The 18,833-nt window shown below is 37.3% G+C and overlaps 2 protein-coding genes across 11 annotated transcripts in view; one reads left to right on the top strand and one right to left on the bottom strand.

The window, feature by feature from the left end:
• The window catches only part of LOC128015631 (dedicator of cytokinesis protein 7), a 43,794-nt gene extending 33,337 nt beyond the window's left edge, over positions 1 to 10,457 (bottom strand). For 9 of the 10 annotated variants that reach the window (XM_052599647.1, XM_052599648.1, XM_052599650.1 and 6 more), the window contains exons 1-14: positions 10,272 to 10,398; positions 7,672 to 7,774; positions 7,327 to 7,502; positions 7,015 to 7,083; positions 5,876 to 6,005; positions 4,729 to 4,941; positions 4,541 to 4,626; positions 4,390 to 4,456; positions 2,425 to 2,574; positions 2,173 to 2,253; positions 1,911 to 2,073; positions 1,524 to 1,666; positions 1,260 to 1,353; positions 1,004 to 1,166 (exon numbers count right to left, since the gene is read on the bottom strand). In XM_052599647.1, coding sequence (XP_052455607.1) covers positions 1,004 to 1,166; positions 1,260 to 1,353; positions 1,524 to 1,666; positions 1,911 to 2,073; positions 2,173 to 2,253; positions 2,425 to 2,574; positions 4,390 to 4,456; positions 4,541 to 4,626; positions 4,729 to 4,941; positions 5,876 to 6,005; positions 7,015 to 7,083; positions 7,327 to 7,502; positions 7,672 to 7,774; positions 10,272 to 10,309 — 1,676 coding nt within the window. In that variant the 5' untranslated portion in view covers positions 10,310 to 10,398. Of the gene's footprint in view, positions 1 to 1,003; positions 1,167 to 1,259; positions 1,354 to 1,523; positions 1,667 to 1,910; positions 2,074 to 2,172; positions 2,254 to 2,424; positions 2,575 to 4,389; positions 4,457 to 4,540; positions 4,627 to 4,728; positions 4,942 to 5,875; positions 6,006 to 7,014; positions 7,084 to 7,326; positions 7,503 to 7,671; positions 7,775 to 10,271 lie in introns of all 10 variants that reach the window. The other variant, XM_052599649.1, reaches the window with a different exon arrangement.
• Positions 10,458 to 10,500: 43 nt separating this feature from the next.
• LOC128015114 (cysteine protease ATG4C-like) lies at positions 10,501 to 15,715 on the top strand. The gene is made up of 6 exons (XM_052598804.1): positions 10,501 to 10,543; positions 13,525 to 13,640; positions 13,748 to 13,826; positions 14,466 to 14,542; positions 15,082 to 15,201; positions 15,554 to 15,715. The coding sequence occupies exons 1-6, from the start codon at positions 10,501 to 10,503 to the stop codon at positions 15,713 to 15,715; spliced, it is 597 nt and encodes a 198-aa protein (XP_052454764.1).
• Positions 15,716 to 18,833: the final 3,118 nt, after the last annotated feature.

Below are 18,833 nucleotides of genomic sequence, written 5' to 3'. Positions count from 1 at the left end.
TGAGCATTATCTTCTCAACAAAGAAAACATTATATGAACAACTGCACTGTGGGCTCTCGACTGAAATAAGCCAGTTTCCAGGCTGGCACTACTGTTAGTTCATGGGGAGGGGAAATAAAAAGTAACTGATAATAAATAAATAATCAAGCAAGAGGATCAAGATTAACCTGTGTGGGAAATCAATCCTTCATAATTAACATGTTATACAACCTGTATATTCTACAGACATGACAAGCGTGATAAATCCAGAACGGGAATGTTGTCAGGAGTAAATTATGTCCCAATCTGCCCAGGCGGCACCACCTAAATCAAGGCTGACTATGCGGCGTGTCCGGAGGAAGATAACAAAGTTGGCACAGGCTGTGGGTGAACAAACATGCCCTCTGAATGACAGGTTATGTCAATATGCAGAGGATAAAAATCTTTGTCTGGTCAACCTTGACTAAATAAGTAAGCTTAAATAGCAGCGTTAGACCATACAGCGAGGCTGTCTACTCACAAAGGAAGTGCTCTGATTACTTAGCAAGAAGTAGACGACAAGGCATTTCTTAAAAGAAAAGAAAAAGAAAAAGAATGTTATTTATTCCGCTGCTCATAATAGCACCAAATTCATTAAAAAACACAATATATTGACTCATGTTCTGTTTTCTATCATATGCTGTGCACGTTTGTGATGACCACAATTGCACTGGGGTTTGACAGAATCAAAAGAGTGTGAAACCAGACCAACGCTGCGGGGGATGTTGGGAATAATCACACTCAGGTTTGAACCACAGCAAACGAGCCCAGTGTGAAAGCCACCTAAAAGTTAAGCTTAAATGTGTTCTATATATAAAAAGTACTACACATAAAAAGCCTAAATTTCAAGTCTTGAAATGTAGTAGAGGCTTGTACTCGGACACAGTGTTTGTTACGTCACAACTTAGCAAGCGAATAGGGTGCCTTTGAATATTATTGTGTTGGAGTCAAAAAGGTTGAGAATTACTGATCTAGCCATTTCTACCTGTAAGTGGTGTTGGGCACATAAACGTCCCTGGCAGGGAACTCCAGGATCTCTTTTGTTGGCCGCACTCGACTGTCTGGGTAAGGCTTCACTTGGAGCAGATCAGGCGTCAGGCAGTAGTGAGGGTTCTCGGGGGCTGGTGAGATGTCAATCTTCAGCTGGGCTGAGGGCATTTAATAAATGAGTAACATAACTCATTACAAAAATGTAAATATGGCCAAAAATCCATTGCACAAATATGTCAAAAGAGCTCTACCTGTAATGGGCCTCAGTCTACGTAGCACAGAGGATGGCCGCCGCATGTCGGCTAGGAACTTGTAGAGATCTTCATCACTTAGTCGATCTCCTTCCTAATATAATATATTAATAAAATATGAAAATATTTTTAAATGTCAACAGCAGGGGTATTTATTAACTTTAATGGTCCAAACTATGCAATTACTGGTAACTGGAGGACAGTGAACTTTCTATGAATGAGATCAATACTGGGATGTTTTTTTTTTTTGAATAACAGCGTGACCTGTTTGAAGAAGTTGGTGACCGTCAGGGTGGCTGGTCTAAAGCTAGTCAGACTACATGATTCATCTCCGCTGGTGGTTCTCTCCAGCGAACGACGCCCCACAATACTAGAGTTCCTCCGTTCAGACCAAGAGCCTTTCCGTTCTGTGTAATGATGCAGAGTCAAGTAGTTAAACTTCAGTACTACAAGATCAGATAGGACAAAACAAGACAAAATCGGCAATTAATAAATAAATAAATGCTGTGGTATGGCATAAAGAGCAAAAATAAATCAAAATTGAGATTAGACTCGTCTTCATCACCCATTCAAATGTTGTTCAGAAGAATCATTTCAAACTACAAGTACAAGATAAATATGCACGACCATCTGTGTCTTTTAAAGATTGACCTGACAGCCCCATCTCCAGCTCTGTGTCTCTCTCTAGGCTGCCGGCACTGTTCACTATGTTCATGAGGTGTATGGCTGTCCAGGCAAAGGGCATCCGATAACGCCCTAGTCGCTGGCAGAACTGTTCAGACTGACTGCGCAACTTCTCAAGCTTTTCCTTATTCTGTGGTACCAGAGAAGAGAAAATAAAAACAGTCACCATGCTGGACAGAATTCCACTAGGAGCTGGTGTACAATGTATAAACTATTAAGAAGGGCTTACTTTGGCAGCATCAGATTCTTTAAAGACCATGTAAGGCTCTGCACATTCTCCAATGTCTCCCTGCTGAAGCACCTTCTCAAGCTGAACCCAAAAACAGTGCAAATGAGCAATGTTTTGTGAAAATTATGATAAAAACATTTTTTTCTGGATGCATTGATAAATAGAAAGTTCAAGTACAATTATGTATATTCTGCTCATGTTTCATGAATAAGACTCTGAGTGTTAAGACGTATGCTGAAACATATAACCAACCTTGATAACAAGGAAGACGTCTTGAGAAGGGTAGGTGATTGAAAAGACAGCAGAGCGGGCCAGGGTGGAGATAGCAGCAGATGGGATGTGAGGTCGCAGCATGGCCTTCGTTTGCTCAGAGTTCAAATCAAAGTAAAAGTTCTCGGATATCTGAGGATTACCACAGGAAAACGTTAGGATATGACAGTGTCTAAAATCCTCGAACAGGTGACTACTACCTGTACACATAAATGGAACTTGTCTTAAAACTATTAGAAATCAATGGGGTAAAAGGTAAATAAATAAATATTCCCATCAAATTTGGTTTTATAAATCCAATTTTAAAACACAATTTTACAAATAAATAAACATAATACAATGCACAGCATAAATGAGTACAGCCCCTCTGAAACTGAAATTCAGTAATTACTCTTTATTTAGAAGACATGTTAGGGTGTTAGTTTAAAGCAATTTTTGATTGAAATGTAAGTACGTTGTTTCAAAACTTTTTAAATGGAACTAATTTCATGACAATTAAAAATGGTATAAAGCCCAGTGAATAATTCTTAGACTTAATACTGACAACAATGGAACCACTTGGGAGAGAACTGTCAGGGGATTTTTATTTATTAGCACAAAAGAGCACAGTGGATACCAAATAATTGTTACCAAATAAATAAAAGTGTGAAAATATAGAAAAAATAATACAGAAATTGAGACCAAGTCGATTTTAGGATTTTACAGCATCTAAAATGTTTTGGTGTTTCTAGAGGAGGAGTACTGTGAGAAGTGCCTGGTTCCCAGTAAAGCTCTTATATAGGGATGCAAGAGGAGTTGTGCTTTATCAATGCGGTCGTGAATTCACATACAACTGTGTGATGTAATACACAAACTTAAAACAGAAGATGTTAAAATCTCCTCATTCCTTGTGTTGTTTGGCATTTTTTCAACATGACAATGATGATGTTAATTCTGCCGAGGTGAAAATACTTTAGTGGACATGTTTTTCACCCAATCACAAATGTGGAGAATTCTTTGGAGGTCGAGTTGAGCAACACTCCCATTGCTTTTAAGGAGGTCATCCTCCAGGAGTTAAACAGGCCAGATGGGACAGTTTGTCATGAACTTATACACTGAGTGTCAAGAAGGCTCAGAGCTGTAGACTTTAAACAATGGAGGACATACTAATACAGGCATAATTATATTTGTTGAATTAAATCTAGGGTGTTTCAGCAGTCCTTCATTTAAACTAAATTGGCTAATTTATTTATTTGACAGATATACAGATATTTAATGACACATATTTCTCTGTTTTTATTAATTATATGTTTATTACATTTCAATTTTGCCATCTCTCCATGAAGTATATTAGTGGACATAGAAAAGTACATATTTTGTATTTATTTGGGGGGTGGGGGTACTCATTTATGCATCTATACCTAGTATCAATTCTGTCGTAAAGAAATGGCCAAATATGAAATATTAAAGTGGACATTTGAATTAAATGTTGTTTAGTCAATATTAAGCAAGAATTAGATTAACACTGTAAAGTGTAAAAACAATCGGCAGGGTGTTGGTGCCCTCTGCAGACATTTGTTATAATGTGTAATGTACATTAGCTCTATTTTTTATAATACATAATGTATTTTACCAGTTTTGTTCAATAAAACCATATGATTACTTGCTTTTGATTCCTTGCTTTATTTGAACTCATTATTATTGCCTCATTGCTATTATGCATGTATTTAATTCATTTTAAAGGCTATTGTTAAAGGCCTAGGTCTATTTTTATTACCACAAAAACAATTATAAATATCTGATTACTCGATTAATCCTTGGATTACTACATTACTCGATTACCAAAATAATCGTTAGTGAAAGCCCTACTTGCAAGTGTGATGTAGTCGATTCTTTCTATTTTTTATGACACCACACATTTTTCCAAAATTTTTAACTCTGTACATTACACGGGAAATTACAGCTCACCTTTTTCTTTTCTTTGACATCATATAAGGCCAAACTTGCAAATATTGGCTCAATTTCAATCTCAAACCTTAAAAGGGAGAAGAGAAGCTTATCAGCAACACTCTAGCCACAGATGTTACATTTCAGTCCACAAAAGCTGTTCCCCACTTACTTCAAGGACAAGCACTTGACAAGAAGCCTTTGACCAAAATGTTCTTTTGGAACATCAGGCACACAGTGGCGCTCAATGGGTTCTTCCTACAAGAAAAAGAAAAAAAATGATTAATGCAAGAAGTGTTTTGGTAATCCGTATATTTAAACACAATATTGGAAATATTGAAACAAAACGTCATACTCTACCTCATCCAAAGCAGGATGCAGTGCGAAGAGCTCTCGATGACGGTTTGATTTGCGCTGGTCCTCATTGTGGTGGTCGATTTCTTCATTGGGTACTCGATCCAGAAGATGAGGCAGCAGAGCATCAGGCTGCGAGTTCTTCAGGTCAAATATACTGCAAGCCCAGCTGCCACGCGGAGTGTCATCAATTGACATGGACCTTCGCTTCAGATCATCCTGTGACATGCAAAAGTCAGTGTTTTAGGGCTGTGCAAAAAATCAAATGCGATTTTTATGCACATCTCATCAGTAAAAATGCTCCTTTAATTGGAAGTATTATCTCCAGCACGTGTGTTCAGATCAGGGTTGCCAGGTTTTCACAACAAATCCTGCCCTGTTGCTTCTCAAAACTAGTCCAAAACTAATCGCGATTCCAGGAGGTTCCCAGATAAAAAAAAAATGCTTCCCGGGGTTAAAATATCCGTTTTGTTTTTTGGCATGGTTGTCTTGGTAAAATTCGCATTTTAGGGGCTAAATATCACATTATTGGTATCGGGTTTGCTTCAAACCGCGGACATGAAAAACAACCGCAGTTACTACACAGAGCCGTAGTCTACCGACAACTAACACAAAATCGCTTTCAAAATGGACAAAGAATCGCCACCGATTTTAAAATCGATTTTGTGTAGATTGTCAGTGAATTACGGCTCGGTGTAGTAAATGCCAACCAATGTTGCCAAGTCTGTGGTTGTTTTTCATGTCCGCGGGTGGAAGCCACCCCAATAGAAATAACGTGATATTTAGCCCCTAAAATGCGAACTTTACCAAGGCAACCATGCCATAAAACTTACATTTTAACTCCGGAAAGCAATTTTGTTTATCGGGGAACCTCCTGGAAATGCGAAACGCTAGTTTTGGACTAGTTTTGAGAAGCAACTGAGCAGGATTTGTTGTGAAAACCTGGCAACCATGATCTGAACGCACGTGCTGGGAGATATACTTCTAATTACAGGAGCGTCTTTACTGATGAGATGTGCATGAAAATCGCATTCGATTTTTTGCACAGCCCTACAGTGTCTATATTCAGTGATTTCAAAAAGACGCTCAAAGGGATATTGTGCAATCATCAAAGTCTTCACATCACACGCAACAGTAGCAAAGACAGGTTTACCTGATCATCCTGATAGCTGCTGTGATCTGGCAACTCATCAGACTCAAAAACCTGCTTGGGTAGACCTCTCTGCCTCTCCTTCTGCTTATCCAAAGTGTTGGGATTGAATGCGGTGCCCAACTTGTGGTACCTGTGCATTCAAATATTTTCAAAGCCTTTTTAAAATAAGTAAATACATACATACATAAATAACTAAAAATTGACATGAAAAGCTTTATATGATAATTATGAATTAAAAAAAAAAATGTGTGCCTGAATTAATTTTCTAATAATTATTTTGTTTTATATATATATATTTTTTTTTTTTGTATGTGTTTGTGTATGCGGCGGGGGTGGGGTGGGGGGGGGGCAAGAGACTTGTTTAATCATAGTTTAAATTATTACGTGTTAAACGACTAATAGCTATTTAAAATTAATCACTACTCAATTTTGTATCACTTTTTATCAGTAAAGCATTAAGCTCTATTTTATGTAATGAGTATTTTACATACAGTACTAATGTTAAAATTCAGTTCAGTGGTGCTTTGTGAATGATGGATAAAATTACAGAAAATCAGTTTACATAATTATATAAAAGTTTGTAGGCTTAAAGTAAACTTTCAACCCTAATGGGAGTAATGTCATCACTTCCATTTACTTTTCTCACAATGACTGGGTAATAATAATGAGGATACGTTTGGACTACTATACATGGTTACAATGAGAACCATTATATGAAGAGTTTGGGCTTATCAATTAAGAATCACCAAGGTAACTGATTCACAGTAACTTATGAAGGTCCTATAAATATCTCAGAAGCTGCTTGAGTTTGCCTCAAGAGTTAAAAGCCCTAGTGAAAACTACCATAAAAGCAGCATGTTGGAGAAAGACTGTTAGGCAATATACACTTGAATTCCTCTTTGTCATTTATGAGCAAGCCCACACAAAATTTGTGCCTGCAGAAATCTACAGATAGTGTTACAGATACTGTACTTCCTCAGGATTGAAACATCTGTCGTCAAAAAGAGGCACCAAAAACATAACACTTTCAGCTTCATATTTAAAATCATGGATCAGAATCCCACGCATCAGAAAAAAAAGCTCTATTAATTCTAAAGTAAGAACAGATGTAAAAAAGGAAATCAAGTGAAGCATCATACCTGCGGTTAACAACGGCCCAGTCCTCAGTGTAAGACCGGACGCAGTCTCTGACATGTGGATCATTCTCACTGGAAAAAGAATTTAAGAGGAAGAACAAGTCAAATATTTTAAAGCAGTATGTAACAAAAGAACAGCTGTTAAGCTTAAATGACTATTGAGATAATCACGAAATACATTTTAAAACTGTTCACAGTGACAATCTGATTCATTTCGTTCCATTACGCCTCTCGCACTGTGTACATGCTGGTTTGCAGAGACATACTAAATGTATTCCTCAATTCTTCGAAACAATCCACCCTGAACACACTCACCCCTCCTCAGGCACAGCCTGGCCAAGAGTTCGGCACTCTCTTGGCGTGTAAAGAACTTCAATGTCATCTGGAGGAAACTCAATCAGATCTCTCAGTGGTCCCGACTCTATGAGGGGAGGGTGTGTGATCAAATACTCTTCAAATTCCACTGGCTCTACAGCCTCTGTCAGAGGAATCTATAGGGACAAATCCAAAGAGGAACAGAAAGAGAATGTGAGAACTGTTGCCGCCATCTCCCAAGAAAGACTGTCACACTAAAGGGGATAGTGGTAAATACCCCTTTGAAACGTCAATCTCTCAGATTTAACACCGAAAAGTATATTCTCTTTAAAATGTAGTACTCACAGCATTACTAGTTGCATTCCCACCCACACTGAGGTTTTTGAGAAGTTGAGGTGAGCCTCCGTACTGACCAGCAATCTGCTTCCTGACCTCAGCCGCTACAGTCCTGGAGAACAAGACACAAATACTTAGCAACAAAAGCCAACAAAGTCAAGAAAAAACTTGAAAGTTGAGATTTTTTCCACATTGTTTGTCCCACTGAGAATAGCTTGATAGAACTGTACAGTACAGAAGTACTCCATCCAAGTGTTCCAATGATGTGTAGAGTATACAAACCAATTACTGCTAAAATGGTACAAGTATTATGCTATTCCAAATATAGCCAGAGTCTTATGATCTTTTTCATGGCCTAAGCTTTTGTAAATAGCAACAATCAATGATACATCAAACTAATACTGGCAGCATACTGGGCTCACAAAAATAATGCACTGAAAATGTGGCTATTATTTTCCATATTTTTCATTCATTCAGCAGTTTTAGTTTATGGTATAGGAAAAATATATTGTGACTTTTAATCTACCTTAAATTTAATTGAATACAAAATCTATACTAACCATGCACAAATCGCAATTTTGCAGGAATATTCAAAAACAAAACAGCATTAAAACAAAAAGTCAACACAAAAAACATACTAGCAAAACTTGTGAAGAGACAAGTCTCTGCATGTTCACATTACAATACACCTAAGCCCCTCCAGTAGGTTAGGTTGAAAAGGTTTGTTACTGTAGAGTAATGACATAAGATTGCAACATATTATTATTCAGTTTTTCACAGGCTGAGTTACTGTCCTATAAAGTACAAGCAGAAAAACTATCATCAAGGTTTATATAAAAGCAATGTGTCTACAGTAAGAAGAACTAAATTTACAATATTATCAGAGTCCAGGTCAATATCTCTAATCAGAATCCTCTTCTAATACACTGAAACAAAACCCCGCCCCCAGTGGCCTTATTGGTTCTGGAGGGACCTTTATTTAGGCTGGACATTCCTGAAGAGGGAACAGATGATTAGCCCACGCGGATGTGTTGTTTACCAAGGCACCGGCTAACACCATGACTTTCAGGGAATATTTCACACATCTCTGAAAACGTCTTGCACTTAAAGTAAACAGAGCCATGAGAAACAGCTTCTGTGACTTACAAAAAAATTATAATAATAATTAGATTTCATCTGAATATCTAATTAGCAAGTCATTCAATAAAAAGGGGTGAGCTTCAAGATTTTTTAGTGCTTTCAGGTTTGCTTTGTGTATAATAAAATTAGATAAGACATTGACTTTTTTGGGGCTTTTTGTATTCTATATTATGGGTAAAACCAATATTATCTTATGAATAAAAAAAAATGCATAGCTATTTCCTTGATCAAATCAATAAAAGGCATTTTTCTATTTGGTTTAATAATAAGTAATGATTGGAATCAAGGGTGCAGGTGCCACTAAGTCTATTCTGAACTAATCAAATCATCCTATTACATGTCACTGAAAAGACAACAGCATTCAGCGTCTGGGAAATGCCAAGACTGTGGAAACCACCAGGGAGCCTAAAAGGTCACTTCCTTTTTTAAACCCATATGAGGTCTAATCTCTGATTTAACACCACAAAGGAAATCTAGACTGAAAAGAGATGTTTTTAACCAATTATGAGACTTAATTGTACTGGTAGTCTATTATGATAACCCAGGGACCCTGCTCCACAAAATAGGCCACTAGCTAAACATCGATCACATAGTGTCGTTACAAGGAAAAAAGAATATGCTTGAAATTTACTTATGCATTATATTTCAGAGCATACTGAATATCAGTCTGAAATGGTCTTAAAGGCTTTATAATAGCTGCATGACTACAACAGCAATGCAACCCATCAATATCATGCAAGGACATCTGAGCACTTGTCAGCTGATGATGTTCTCCGTAATACACCAGAAATTATTATGCATAATTATTATTCATGATCTCCGGGTTTAAAGTCATTGCTTACATTATTTTTAATTCTCGTTATTTACTTAAGAGTTTAAAAGCTGTGGTGGACTGTGCATATACTATAAGATTGCATATTGACTATTATACTAGTGTACCATATGACTGCATACTGACAGCATAACACCTCAAGATCCCGATGTGTCAGTATGTCAAGCCATCATCTCACAAACACTAAACACTGCATTTCATTGAATCAGCCTAGTCTGCATCGTTAAATCTCTAGATGGATTTAACAAAAGACGTATTTATGTATTATAAACCCAGGGATAAAGACTGATTTTAATGCACAGAAGCACAAAGGCATTATACTGCTGTCTTGCTGTTTAGGGTGGGTCGCTCGGGCATCTCTATGGATGCATCTCAAAACCTAGTAAGCTGCCTAACTAGACGGCACTCCAGTCGCGCCTATTAGACCATACCGAGCAGTCTTGGTAGGCAGCTCCCTAGGTTTTGAGACACAGCCTCTAAACTCAGCGTCTGCTCAAGCTAACTCAACGCCTAGGCCTTATTTGGGAAAGACTGGCACGCTCGCCAACTGCATGAGGCAGAGGACAAAGAATGGTCGCAGGGCGCTGGGAGAATATATTTAAACTCAATAGCTTGGAGGTGGGTTAGATATCCTTACCTGCTGATTTTCTGGGCAAAGGCGCGGCGCTCAGCCATTACTGTAGCCGCTGAGTGCTCGAGTAACTCCAGCGCTCCAGTCGCGATATTCCTTCCACCCCCCCGTACCCGTATTTCCACAAGCCCCACCTCCTGACGCCTAAAATAAGTCTGTGATTGGACAGTTGAGAAGTCACTCATAAAGCCGTAGTAACCAGAGCAGGTCAGAGGCGGGACTTGTCGGAATACGGATGGGAAAAAATAACGCGCTCCAGACGAACGAGAGAGGAGAAAGTACCGTAAAACTGTAAAATAAACGCACATCATCTTTCAGTCTCTCGGGATCGTGGGTCTGAGTCTTCCCGGTGATTCATATCCTGTGCGAACAATAGAGGGCTCTTGTACAGGAAGCCATATGTCTAGAGAAAAGTGTGAAATGCATCCGTTACCACTTCCACTAATCGTGTAATCTTTAGATAATCACAGCTGTATTTGTTGTTAACAAATCGTGGTTTGCTGTAGATCGTGTTTAATTTAAACTCTTTAAGTAGCTACATAAACGCTTAAATAATAGACAAACATATGTCCTTACCTACTTATTTCATTTGATAATTAAACTAGATTGTTACTAAGTCTAGTACGTATTTCAAAGGCATCAGTCTTTCGAGATCCCTGAACGTTGTCAAACTCATAAAAGACAAATAACAAACGTCTTACAAATGAAACACACTAAAAATATTATTTCTTAAGACTTGAATGTACGACAGTTTTTATCAATACACATAGTTGCTCTTGATAAATATTTTATTTTAACATAACAAAAACCTTCCAGTCTTGAGATGTAATCGGTTTTAAAAGGAACCACAGAAATCACAACCATCCTTTAATGTTAAACCTTGATATATAGGTTATAGTATACTATAGGAGTTCTTAAGTGTAACAAGACATGTGAGCAGGTATGTTGTAAATGTTGTGGTGGAAATGTCATCTAAGCATTAGGGAAAGAAAAATCAATGACATGTTTCCAAAAACGATGTATGTTAACTTGTATTGGTCGTATTGAAAACTTGAAAAACCCTACTGAGAGTTGTACTGCTGAAGAATTACTGTAGATGACAGTGTTGTTACAGGTAATGTTGATGGATTTTGAAAGGACTCCTTTGGCTGACCTATCGGGAAGAGTTCCCTGCCCTTCCAGGCTCCATATATATATATATACAGTAAAGACCAACACCTTCTCATTCGAAGAGTTTTCTTTATTTTCATGATTATGAAAATTGTAGAGTCACACTGAAGGCATCAAGGAATATTTGACCAAGAAGGAGAGTGATGTGGCGCTGCTCCAGATGACCTGGCCTCCACAGTCACCCGACCTGAACCCAATCGAGATGGTTTAGGGGTCAGCTGGACTGCAGACAGAAGGCAAAAGGGCCAACAAGTGCTAAACATCTCTCGGGGAACTCCTTCAAGACTGTTGGAAGACCATTTCAGGTGACTACCTCTTGAAGCTCATCAAGAGAACGCCAAGAGTGTGCAAAGCAGTAATCAAAGCAAAAGGTGGCCACTTTGAAGAACCTAGAATATGACATATTTTCAGTTGTTTCACACTTTTTTGTTTTGTATATAATTCCATATATAATTCCACATGTGTTAATTCATAGTTTTGATGCCTTCAGTGTGAATCTACAATTTTCATAGTCATGAAAATAAAGAAAACTCTTTGAATGAGAAGGTGTGTCCAAACTTTTGGTCTGTACTGTATATATATAAAATTATATCTGGCAATAAGAGTTTAAATCATATATTCTTATTTTTAAAGGTATTGTTCATCCAAAAAGGAACATTATTCACCTACAGGCAATCCAAAACTTAGATGAGTTTGTTCTTCGTTGGAACAGAGTCCAAAGAGCTGATAAGAGCCTGATTCCTGTCCAACAGTTAACATCTTGTGAAGTGAAAAGCTGTGTGTTTGTAAGAAACAAATCGTTAATAACATTTCCTTCAGTGAAAAAGTCCATCTCCCATAGTCCTCTCACAACAAAATCCACCAACATATTTTTTCAGAACTGTTAGTTTGTAGACCATGCTTGATCTGTGCATATTTCTCTCCTAACTCAGACAAGATAATTTTTCACTGGAGAAAGCAATATTATGGATAGAGGACTCCAATTTTGTCCAGAAATTATAAATGCCTTAATGATTAATTTATTATTGTTACAAGCATGCAGCTTTTCATGTTAGATTGGATGGACTAGAGTCGGTTGGATTACTTAATTTTTCAAATTTTTATTGTTGGGTGAACAATTTATTTATTTAAATTAAATTATAGCTTTCATATGATAACTGTCCATGCAAGAGCTGTAAAAAACAGTTCTGTGTTTGTTTGTTGCTTAAATGTATGTAGGCAAAGTTTTTATCTCTTCATTTGCATAGTGAAATTCTGTATTAATTTTTCACTTCAGAAGCTGGGTATTTCAGTGTTAGAGGTTGTCAGTCTCTAATGAATGAGTTCTCTTATGATTGACGGAGGGCAGTTTTGTGTAATATGGTGAACAGGCCACGACATTTGGCAGTTTAATACCTTCATTCAAAAACAACATTGAAGCATCATCCAGAGCCCACGTCTGTAATGAAATATGTCATTATAGAAATATCTGTCTATAAAGCGGCTAATGGCTAATAAAATATACTTATTAGCCAATTACAGGCCTTGACAAGTAGCAAGGTCATTGTCTAATGGCCCCATAGCCAGGTCCAGCACCTTTATGACCCCTCAGCACTTGTACTTACTCTATTTCAGACAGCCACCTCTGTTTGTGAGGATAAAAGTGAAATATTGACTATGCTGAATATCATAATTGGACTTTTGTTCTTAAAGCACCACTGCTAAGCTCCGCTGTCTATTTAAAATTTTTAAATATCTCTGTCACTCAGAGAAATCTAGGACAGACTTTTAGGACTTCTGAAAGACTTCTGCTCCATTGTTTCTTAGTGGATATAATTCATGAGGTAATTAACAAAATAAAGATTATAATTGCACTGCTGGTCAGAAATTGTTATCTTTTATGCTCACCAAGGCTGCATTTATTTGATGAAGAATAGAATAAAACAATCAAATGAAACATTAGAATTGAAAATTCTAACAGTTTTCTGTTTTCCTTTATAATATGTAATTTATTCCTATGATGGCAAAGCTGAATCTTCAGCAGCCATTTCTGCAGTCTTCATTTTAACATGATCCTTTAAAAACCCTTTTTTTAAATCTCTTTCACAAGACTGGACCTGGTCAGAAGCACTGACCTTGGAGCCCCTGGATACGGAGACATGGACCAGCAGCGCAGCACGAAGACTGGTGGCCACATTAGAGGCCTCCATTCTTCCCCTAGCGCAGGTCAACCAACAGCCTATCTGTGCTGCTCAAGGAGGTGCTGAGGAGGCTTGTACCTACTGTACAAGAAGCTACTGTGGTCTTATTGACTCTCTTTCTCTTTTCCCTAGAGCATATTAAGCATAGAGTACTGTATCTGCATCTTTAGCGGAAAGCCTAAACAGGCCTACTTTTTTGTTGGATTTCAAGGTTAGTCTTTTATAGGAGACAAAATAAATGAATGCACACAAAGAGAAGGTCATCGCCATCAGAGAAGCTTATTTTATTTTTCCCCGAACCCATCAAAAACGCTACACCATTCATCATGCAAGGGTATCAGAAATAGCAGGATTTTTTCATTTACATAAGCAGCTTGCATAGCCATAGCCAACTCTCCATCACTTTCAGTAGCCAGTGGAAACCTTCAGTTGTACATGTAGGTAGTCAATATTTACCCATTTACATTTTAGCAATTTGAAATCCACCCCGCGATGATGTCTAAATGACAAGTAATACATTCTCCCTGCCAGGTTCAGCCTGCCGTCTGCATTCATCATATGCAAATGATCTAATATAATTGCATGTTTGTAAAGGTAATTTCTCTACACCCAAATTAAATGACGGCCCCCTTTGCGGCATAAAGAATGTGCTTGTACAACCAGATTCGGTTATGCAGCATTTAATCCATCCAAGTTTAGGAAAGACCGAAAAAAATTCTCGTGTTTGATTGTTTGAAACCCAGCGGAGGTGGGTGACTTTGAGCTGCTCTGCATAGAAATTGGGCAAGGATATGCATTTTAATAATCACTGTGTTTTTTGAATAACTTGTCTTTTGTTTTGTCCTTGCAGATGACAGCTTGATTTACATGGATCCTCATTACTGTCAGTCTTTTGTGGATGTCAGCACAAGCGATTTCCCTCTGCAGGTAATGTGGAATTACAAAAAGCTGACCACCGCACAGTGATGTGAATTTAATAGTTTCTGTACTTAAGGGTATGAATCTGAAAGTAGACCTCCACGCTCAATTACCGAACACAAGAGATTTACACATTCTTCTGTACTTTGTATCAGCGGCAACATATTTTATCTAGCTCCAACCATTTTATATCTCAGCCTCATAACTTATTTTTATGCTTTTTGTATGCTGTAGAAAGTGGCCTGGCAAAAGACAGAAATATTGGTCCATACTTTTATCTCAGCTGTCTAAGCCTTTCAGATCTCAAGCAGAATTGAACATTTGTCAAAAAATGTGTCTAAGTAAAATAGTTTATTTCTGCGATCTGATTGTTTCACATGAACATGCATTGCTTATTTGGAACAGAGCTGGCTGACCAGTTTATCACACCAAAATGTCCAATACTTAAGCTGTGCATTTGCATGACTGTGATTACATGAACAGAAAAACAAAAATATTCTATTTACACATTTTAAAGGATATTTAAATTTTCTTTTCTTTTTTTAAAGTCATTTCATTGCCCATCACCAAAGAAAATGCCTTTCAGTAAAATGGATCCAAGCTGTGCAATTAGAATCTACTCAAAAAATGTTGAACACCATGAAAGAATCAGTACCGAGCTGTCAATGGTGGGTAAATCTTTCAAAAATGTTGTTTTATATTGTTTTGATGTACAAAAAAAAAGGCACGTTAACATTTATTTTTTATCTCATTGGTATGCTTAAAATGACAAACGTAAAAAAGAAAAAAGAAAAAGAAAAGAAAATTGGCATTTTAAGCTGCAAAAAGGCTGTTATTTAAATGTCTATCAGCAGGTGGCAGCATTTAACTACGTAATTGCAAACTGTAAGACTAATGTAAATGCTTCCAGCACAGACTACTGTTAGAGGTTTGTCCTTCTTTATTAGAAGTAACAATCTGCTGTATCTACCTTTTAATTAAAAAGAAAAGGCTGATAAACCGTGTTTGTTAATGTGACAGATATTGCAGCCTTCATCGAAAGAGAAGTACCCTCCATTCACTTTTATGGTGGGACACGGGAAGGATTATGAACTTTCAATTGCTGTAGAAAAGCAAAAATGGCCTTTTATCAGGGACACAAGGAAAGCAGGGACAACATCAGGAGACTTTGTGCTGCTCTGAGACTTCAGGCCAGTAATCCAAAACCAAGTGATGCACCACAAATCAAGACTGGATCAGTCTGTATTTACACTGTGGGTCTAAACTATAGGATTCTTTTCTACACTGTTCTTGTGTCATTTCAGAAAAAGCCTATTTAAAAAGAGTGCAAGGAGTGTATGAGTTGACCATTTCACTGAACTCATACTGAAATCAACACATCCATGAAAGCAAAGTTTGATAAAGAGATAGTCAAAGTCTGTAGTGCCAATGGACCACATTCGATTTGAGTACAATTATATTTACAACCTAAACATGCAAACATTAAAGTGTGTTCATATAAATGCAATGTATGTGTACTCAAAACTTTTTTTTTTACAAGAGAAAGTTCTCATTCATGTTTCTTTTCTCTGGGTATATATAGTTATTTTTTTTTAAACAATGATTCAAATCACCTATCTAGTCTACTTTTTGAAATGTATACATACTGTAGTTATTTAACTTGTTTGTTGACATGTTTTATGTTATGTTAACCGGAAGGATAATGTGCCTTCACAAGTAAGTAGAAATCACTGTATCACATATAACTGAATTCAAAGCCTAAATAAGTCTGTAATTATATTTAGCAGTGGTAGCTATGTTGAAAACCCTCTCTGCCACCAGGTTTTAAAGCAATATTAAATCCATAGTGCACTGATATGCACAGAAGCTGTGCTGACTAATATAAGATTTTAGTTTTAACAACAAAACAGTGGTATAATGGCAATATGTGAAAGGATCATCATTAGTCTTTGGTAGATAAGTGTTTTCTTTTTTTTTAAAGGTGTAATGGAAAACCATAAACCAACATGAATCAAGGAGTAATTTATTATTCAATTATGCCTTATTTATATAACTTCAGTATTTTTTTTCATGGTGATATATAATTTTAACTAAAATTTCAGCATGACTAAATTGTACTAACATATAATTGTTGTGATTAACTTTCATTTTTATTACAAACACCTTTGAACCAAAGCACTATGCATTGAACAGAACTGTAACACTTGCTGCAACACAGATATTCACATCTAGTATTTAACCAGCGTAAATGTGTTTTCTGTTATTTATGCAGACCTAGTTGTCAGTTTGAAGGGTTTTGTAATTTACCACAGTGTACTGTTATATCATACTTTAATTGGCAAAATCACAAAGAACATTTCAGTTTTAAAACTGCTGATTTCAGAATGTACAATAAATCTGTTTAAGTGATTCTACTTATTTATCTGTAACAACTTAAGTTATTGACCTATTTTCAATCTTTTAACTCATCTTCCCCAACAAACACTGCAAATGAAAACGACTCGCACTTGCTAACTCCCTTTCATAACCCATTCAACCAAATGGAACAAATCTGTATCTGGTGATTACGCCATTTTCCGGGGGAAAGAAAATATCCTTGTGTTGGACTCAATGTTGCCATGGTTAATTCCTCTGTTTCTGTTCCATTTGAGCAATGCTTGTGCTATTTTCATGTTAAATCCAAATTCTTATATTAATAAGGTCATGGCCTTCAATTACAGGGTCTGGTTGGGGGAACAAGTTACCCTTCTGTGGGACCAAACAGAATAAGTCACTGCTTGTCTCACCACTGCATGTCGTGAAGACAGAAGCAGCGGAGCACAATAACCCCATCGTCTCATAGTGTTTTCCGGTGTCTGTGATCAGTAAATTCATACTGGGCTGTATTTAGGAAACAAGGCATGGAGAACAGAGAGGAGAAAAGGAAGTTTGGGACATTAGGGCTGAGGAAACATGCTGGCTTTTCCGTCAGTGTTATATGAAAGGGCACTTGTGCTGGGAGGCATTGCGGCTTTGAGGAGACTTTGTGTTCTAGCTATATTTACGATGATGCCTGTATGAATATTTGATTAATGAGTCAGTCATGCTCTCCAGGGGGGGAATGCTGTATCCCAGCAGCAGCTACAGCACGATACCAGACCTCATCGCTCCGTTATAGCACAGCTGCCAATAGTGCCATTGATTCCAGCAGATGCCTTCAAATCTAATCTGCACCAGCGAGCAAATTCCACAGATGAAAGAAGCAGATTTCTGTGAGAGGCTTCGTTCTGTGGGCAGTCTGGATTGAATAAAGTTTTCTCTCTTCTCTCTCTTTTTGATATGCATTTTGACAAGATGGGATATGACATAAGGTTTTTGATGCAGGCTGTAATGGAGAGAGTGCAGTCATCAATGCTGAATGGACTATCAACATCAGTTCAGTGTTTATTCTGTTGTTTTCCTTAATGTCATTCTTTTCGTTTCTAAGACCGTCTTTAAGACCACCAGCCCAAGCTAAATTAGGCCATGCAATTAATTATTTCCTTCAGATGGAAATGGACAGACAATAACTGCATTTACACAGATTATACCAAGTCAAGGAAAGTCTGCTAAAAGGAAAAAAAAAATGTGAATGTAAGAAAATTAAATCATTTAAATCCAAAGAAATTCATCTGTAAGGTTTAACTAGTAAAGTTTTTCGACTTGACATAGCCTAGTTTCAAAGTGTTTGAAAACGAGAGATAGATGGACAGACAGATAAATAGATTTGTGGGATTTATATGCCACCTGCAGTAGGTCACTAGAGCTTAGCTTTTTACCATTTTACTGTAACTTGACTGGTGTGATAAAACTCACAACAAGTGTTTAGTGTATTCCCATGTGACCGTTGGTGGATTATACATGTAAATTTACACTGACACCCAAGCACGTATGTCTAAAGTAGAGGAGTGTGTTTGGCATGAGATCAGGTGGCAGCAGGGTTGGGCGTCTTGCACCAGGTGCTCTGCTGTTTGATTTATTCCCCTTTTAGAACTCTGGAATGCTGGGAATTTTCAAACAGGTACATGAAATTTCATCCTGATGTTATAGCAGTGTGGTTAAAATGTCTGCTTGTTAATGTAAATACTACTGTGTGTGTCTATCTGGCTATACAGTATATGTGCACAGTTCTTTCAGAACAGTTTTCCAGGTCCAAGCTGATTTCTTTAAGGGATAGCTCACCTGAAAATGAAAATGCTGTCATCATTTGCTCAACCTTAGGTTGTTCCATTTGTATGACTTTTCTCTTGTATGATTTTCTTCTGCTGAACACATGCTATTA

Source organism: Carassius gibelio, chromosome A6 (assembly GCF_023724105.1).
Source record: "Carassius gibelio isolate Cgi1373 ecotype wild population from Czech Republic chromosome A6, carGib1.2-hapl.c, whole genome shotgun sequence".
Taxonomy (NCBI): Eukaryota; Metazoa; Chordata; class Actinopteri; order Cypriniformes; family Cyprinidae; genus Carassius; species Carassius gibelio.
This window is presented reverse-complemented; position numbering and strand designations above follow the sequence as displayed.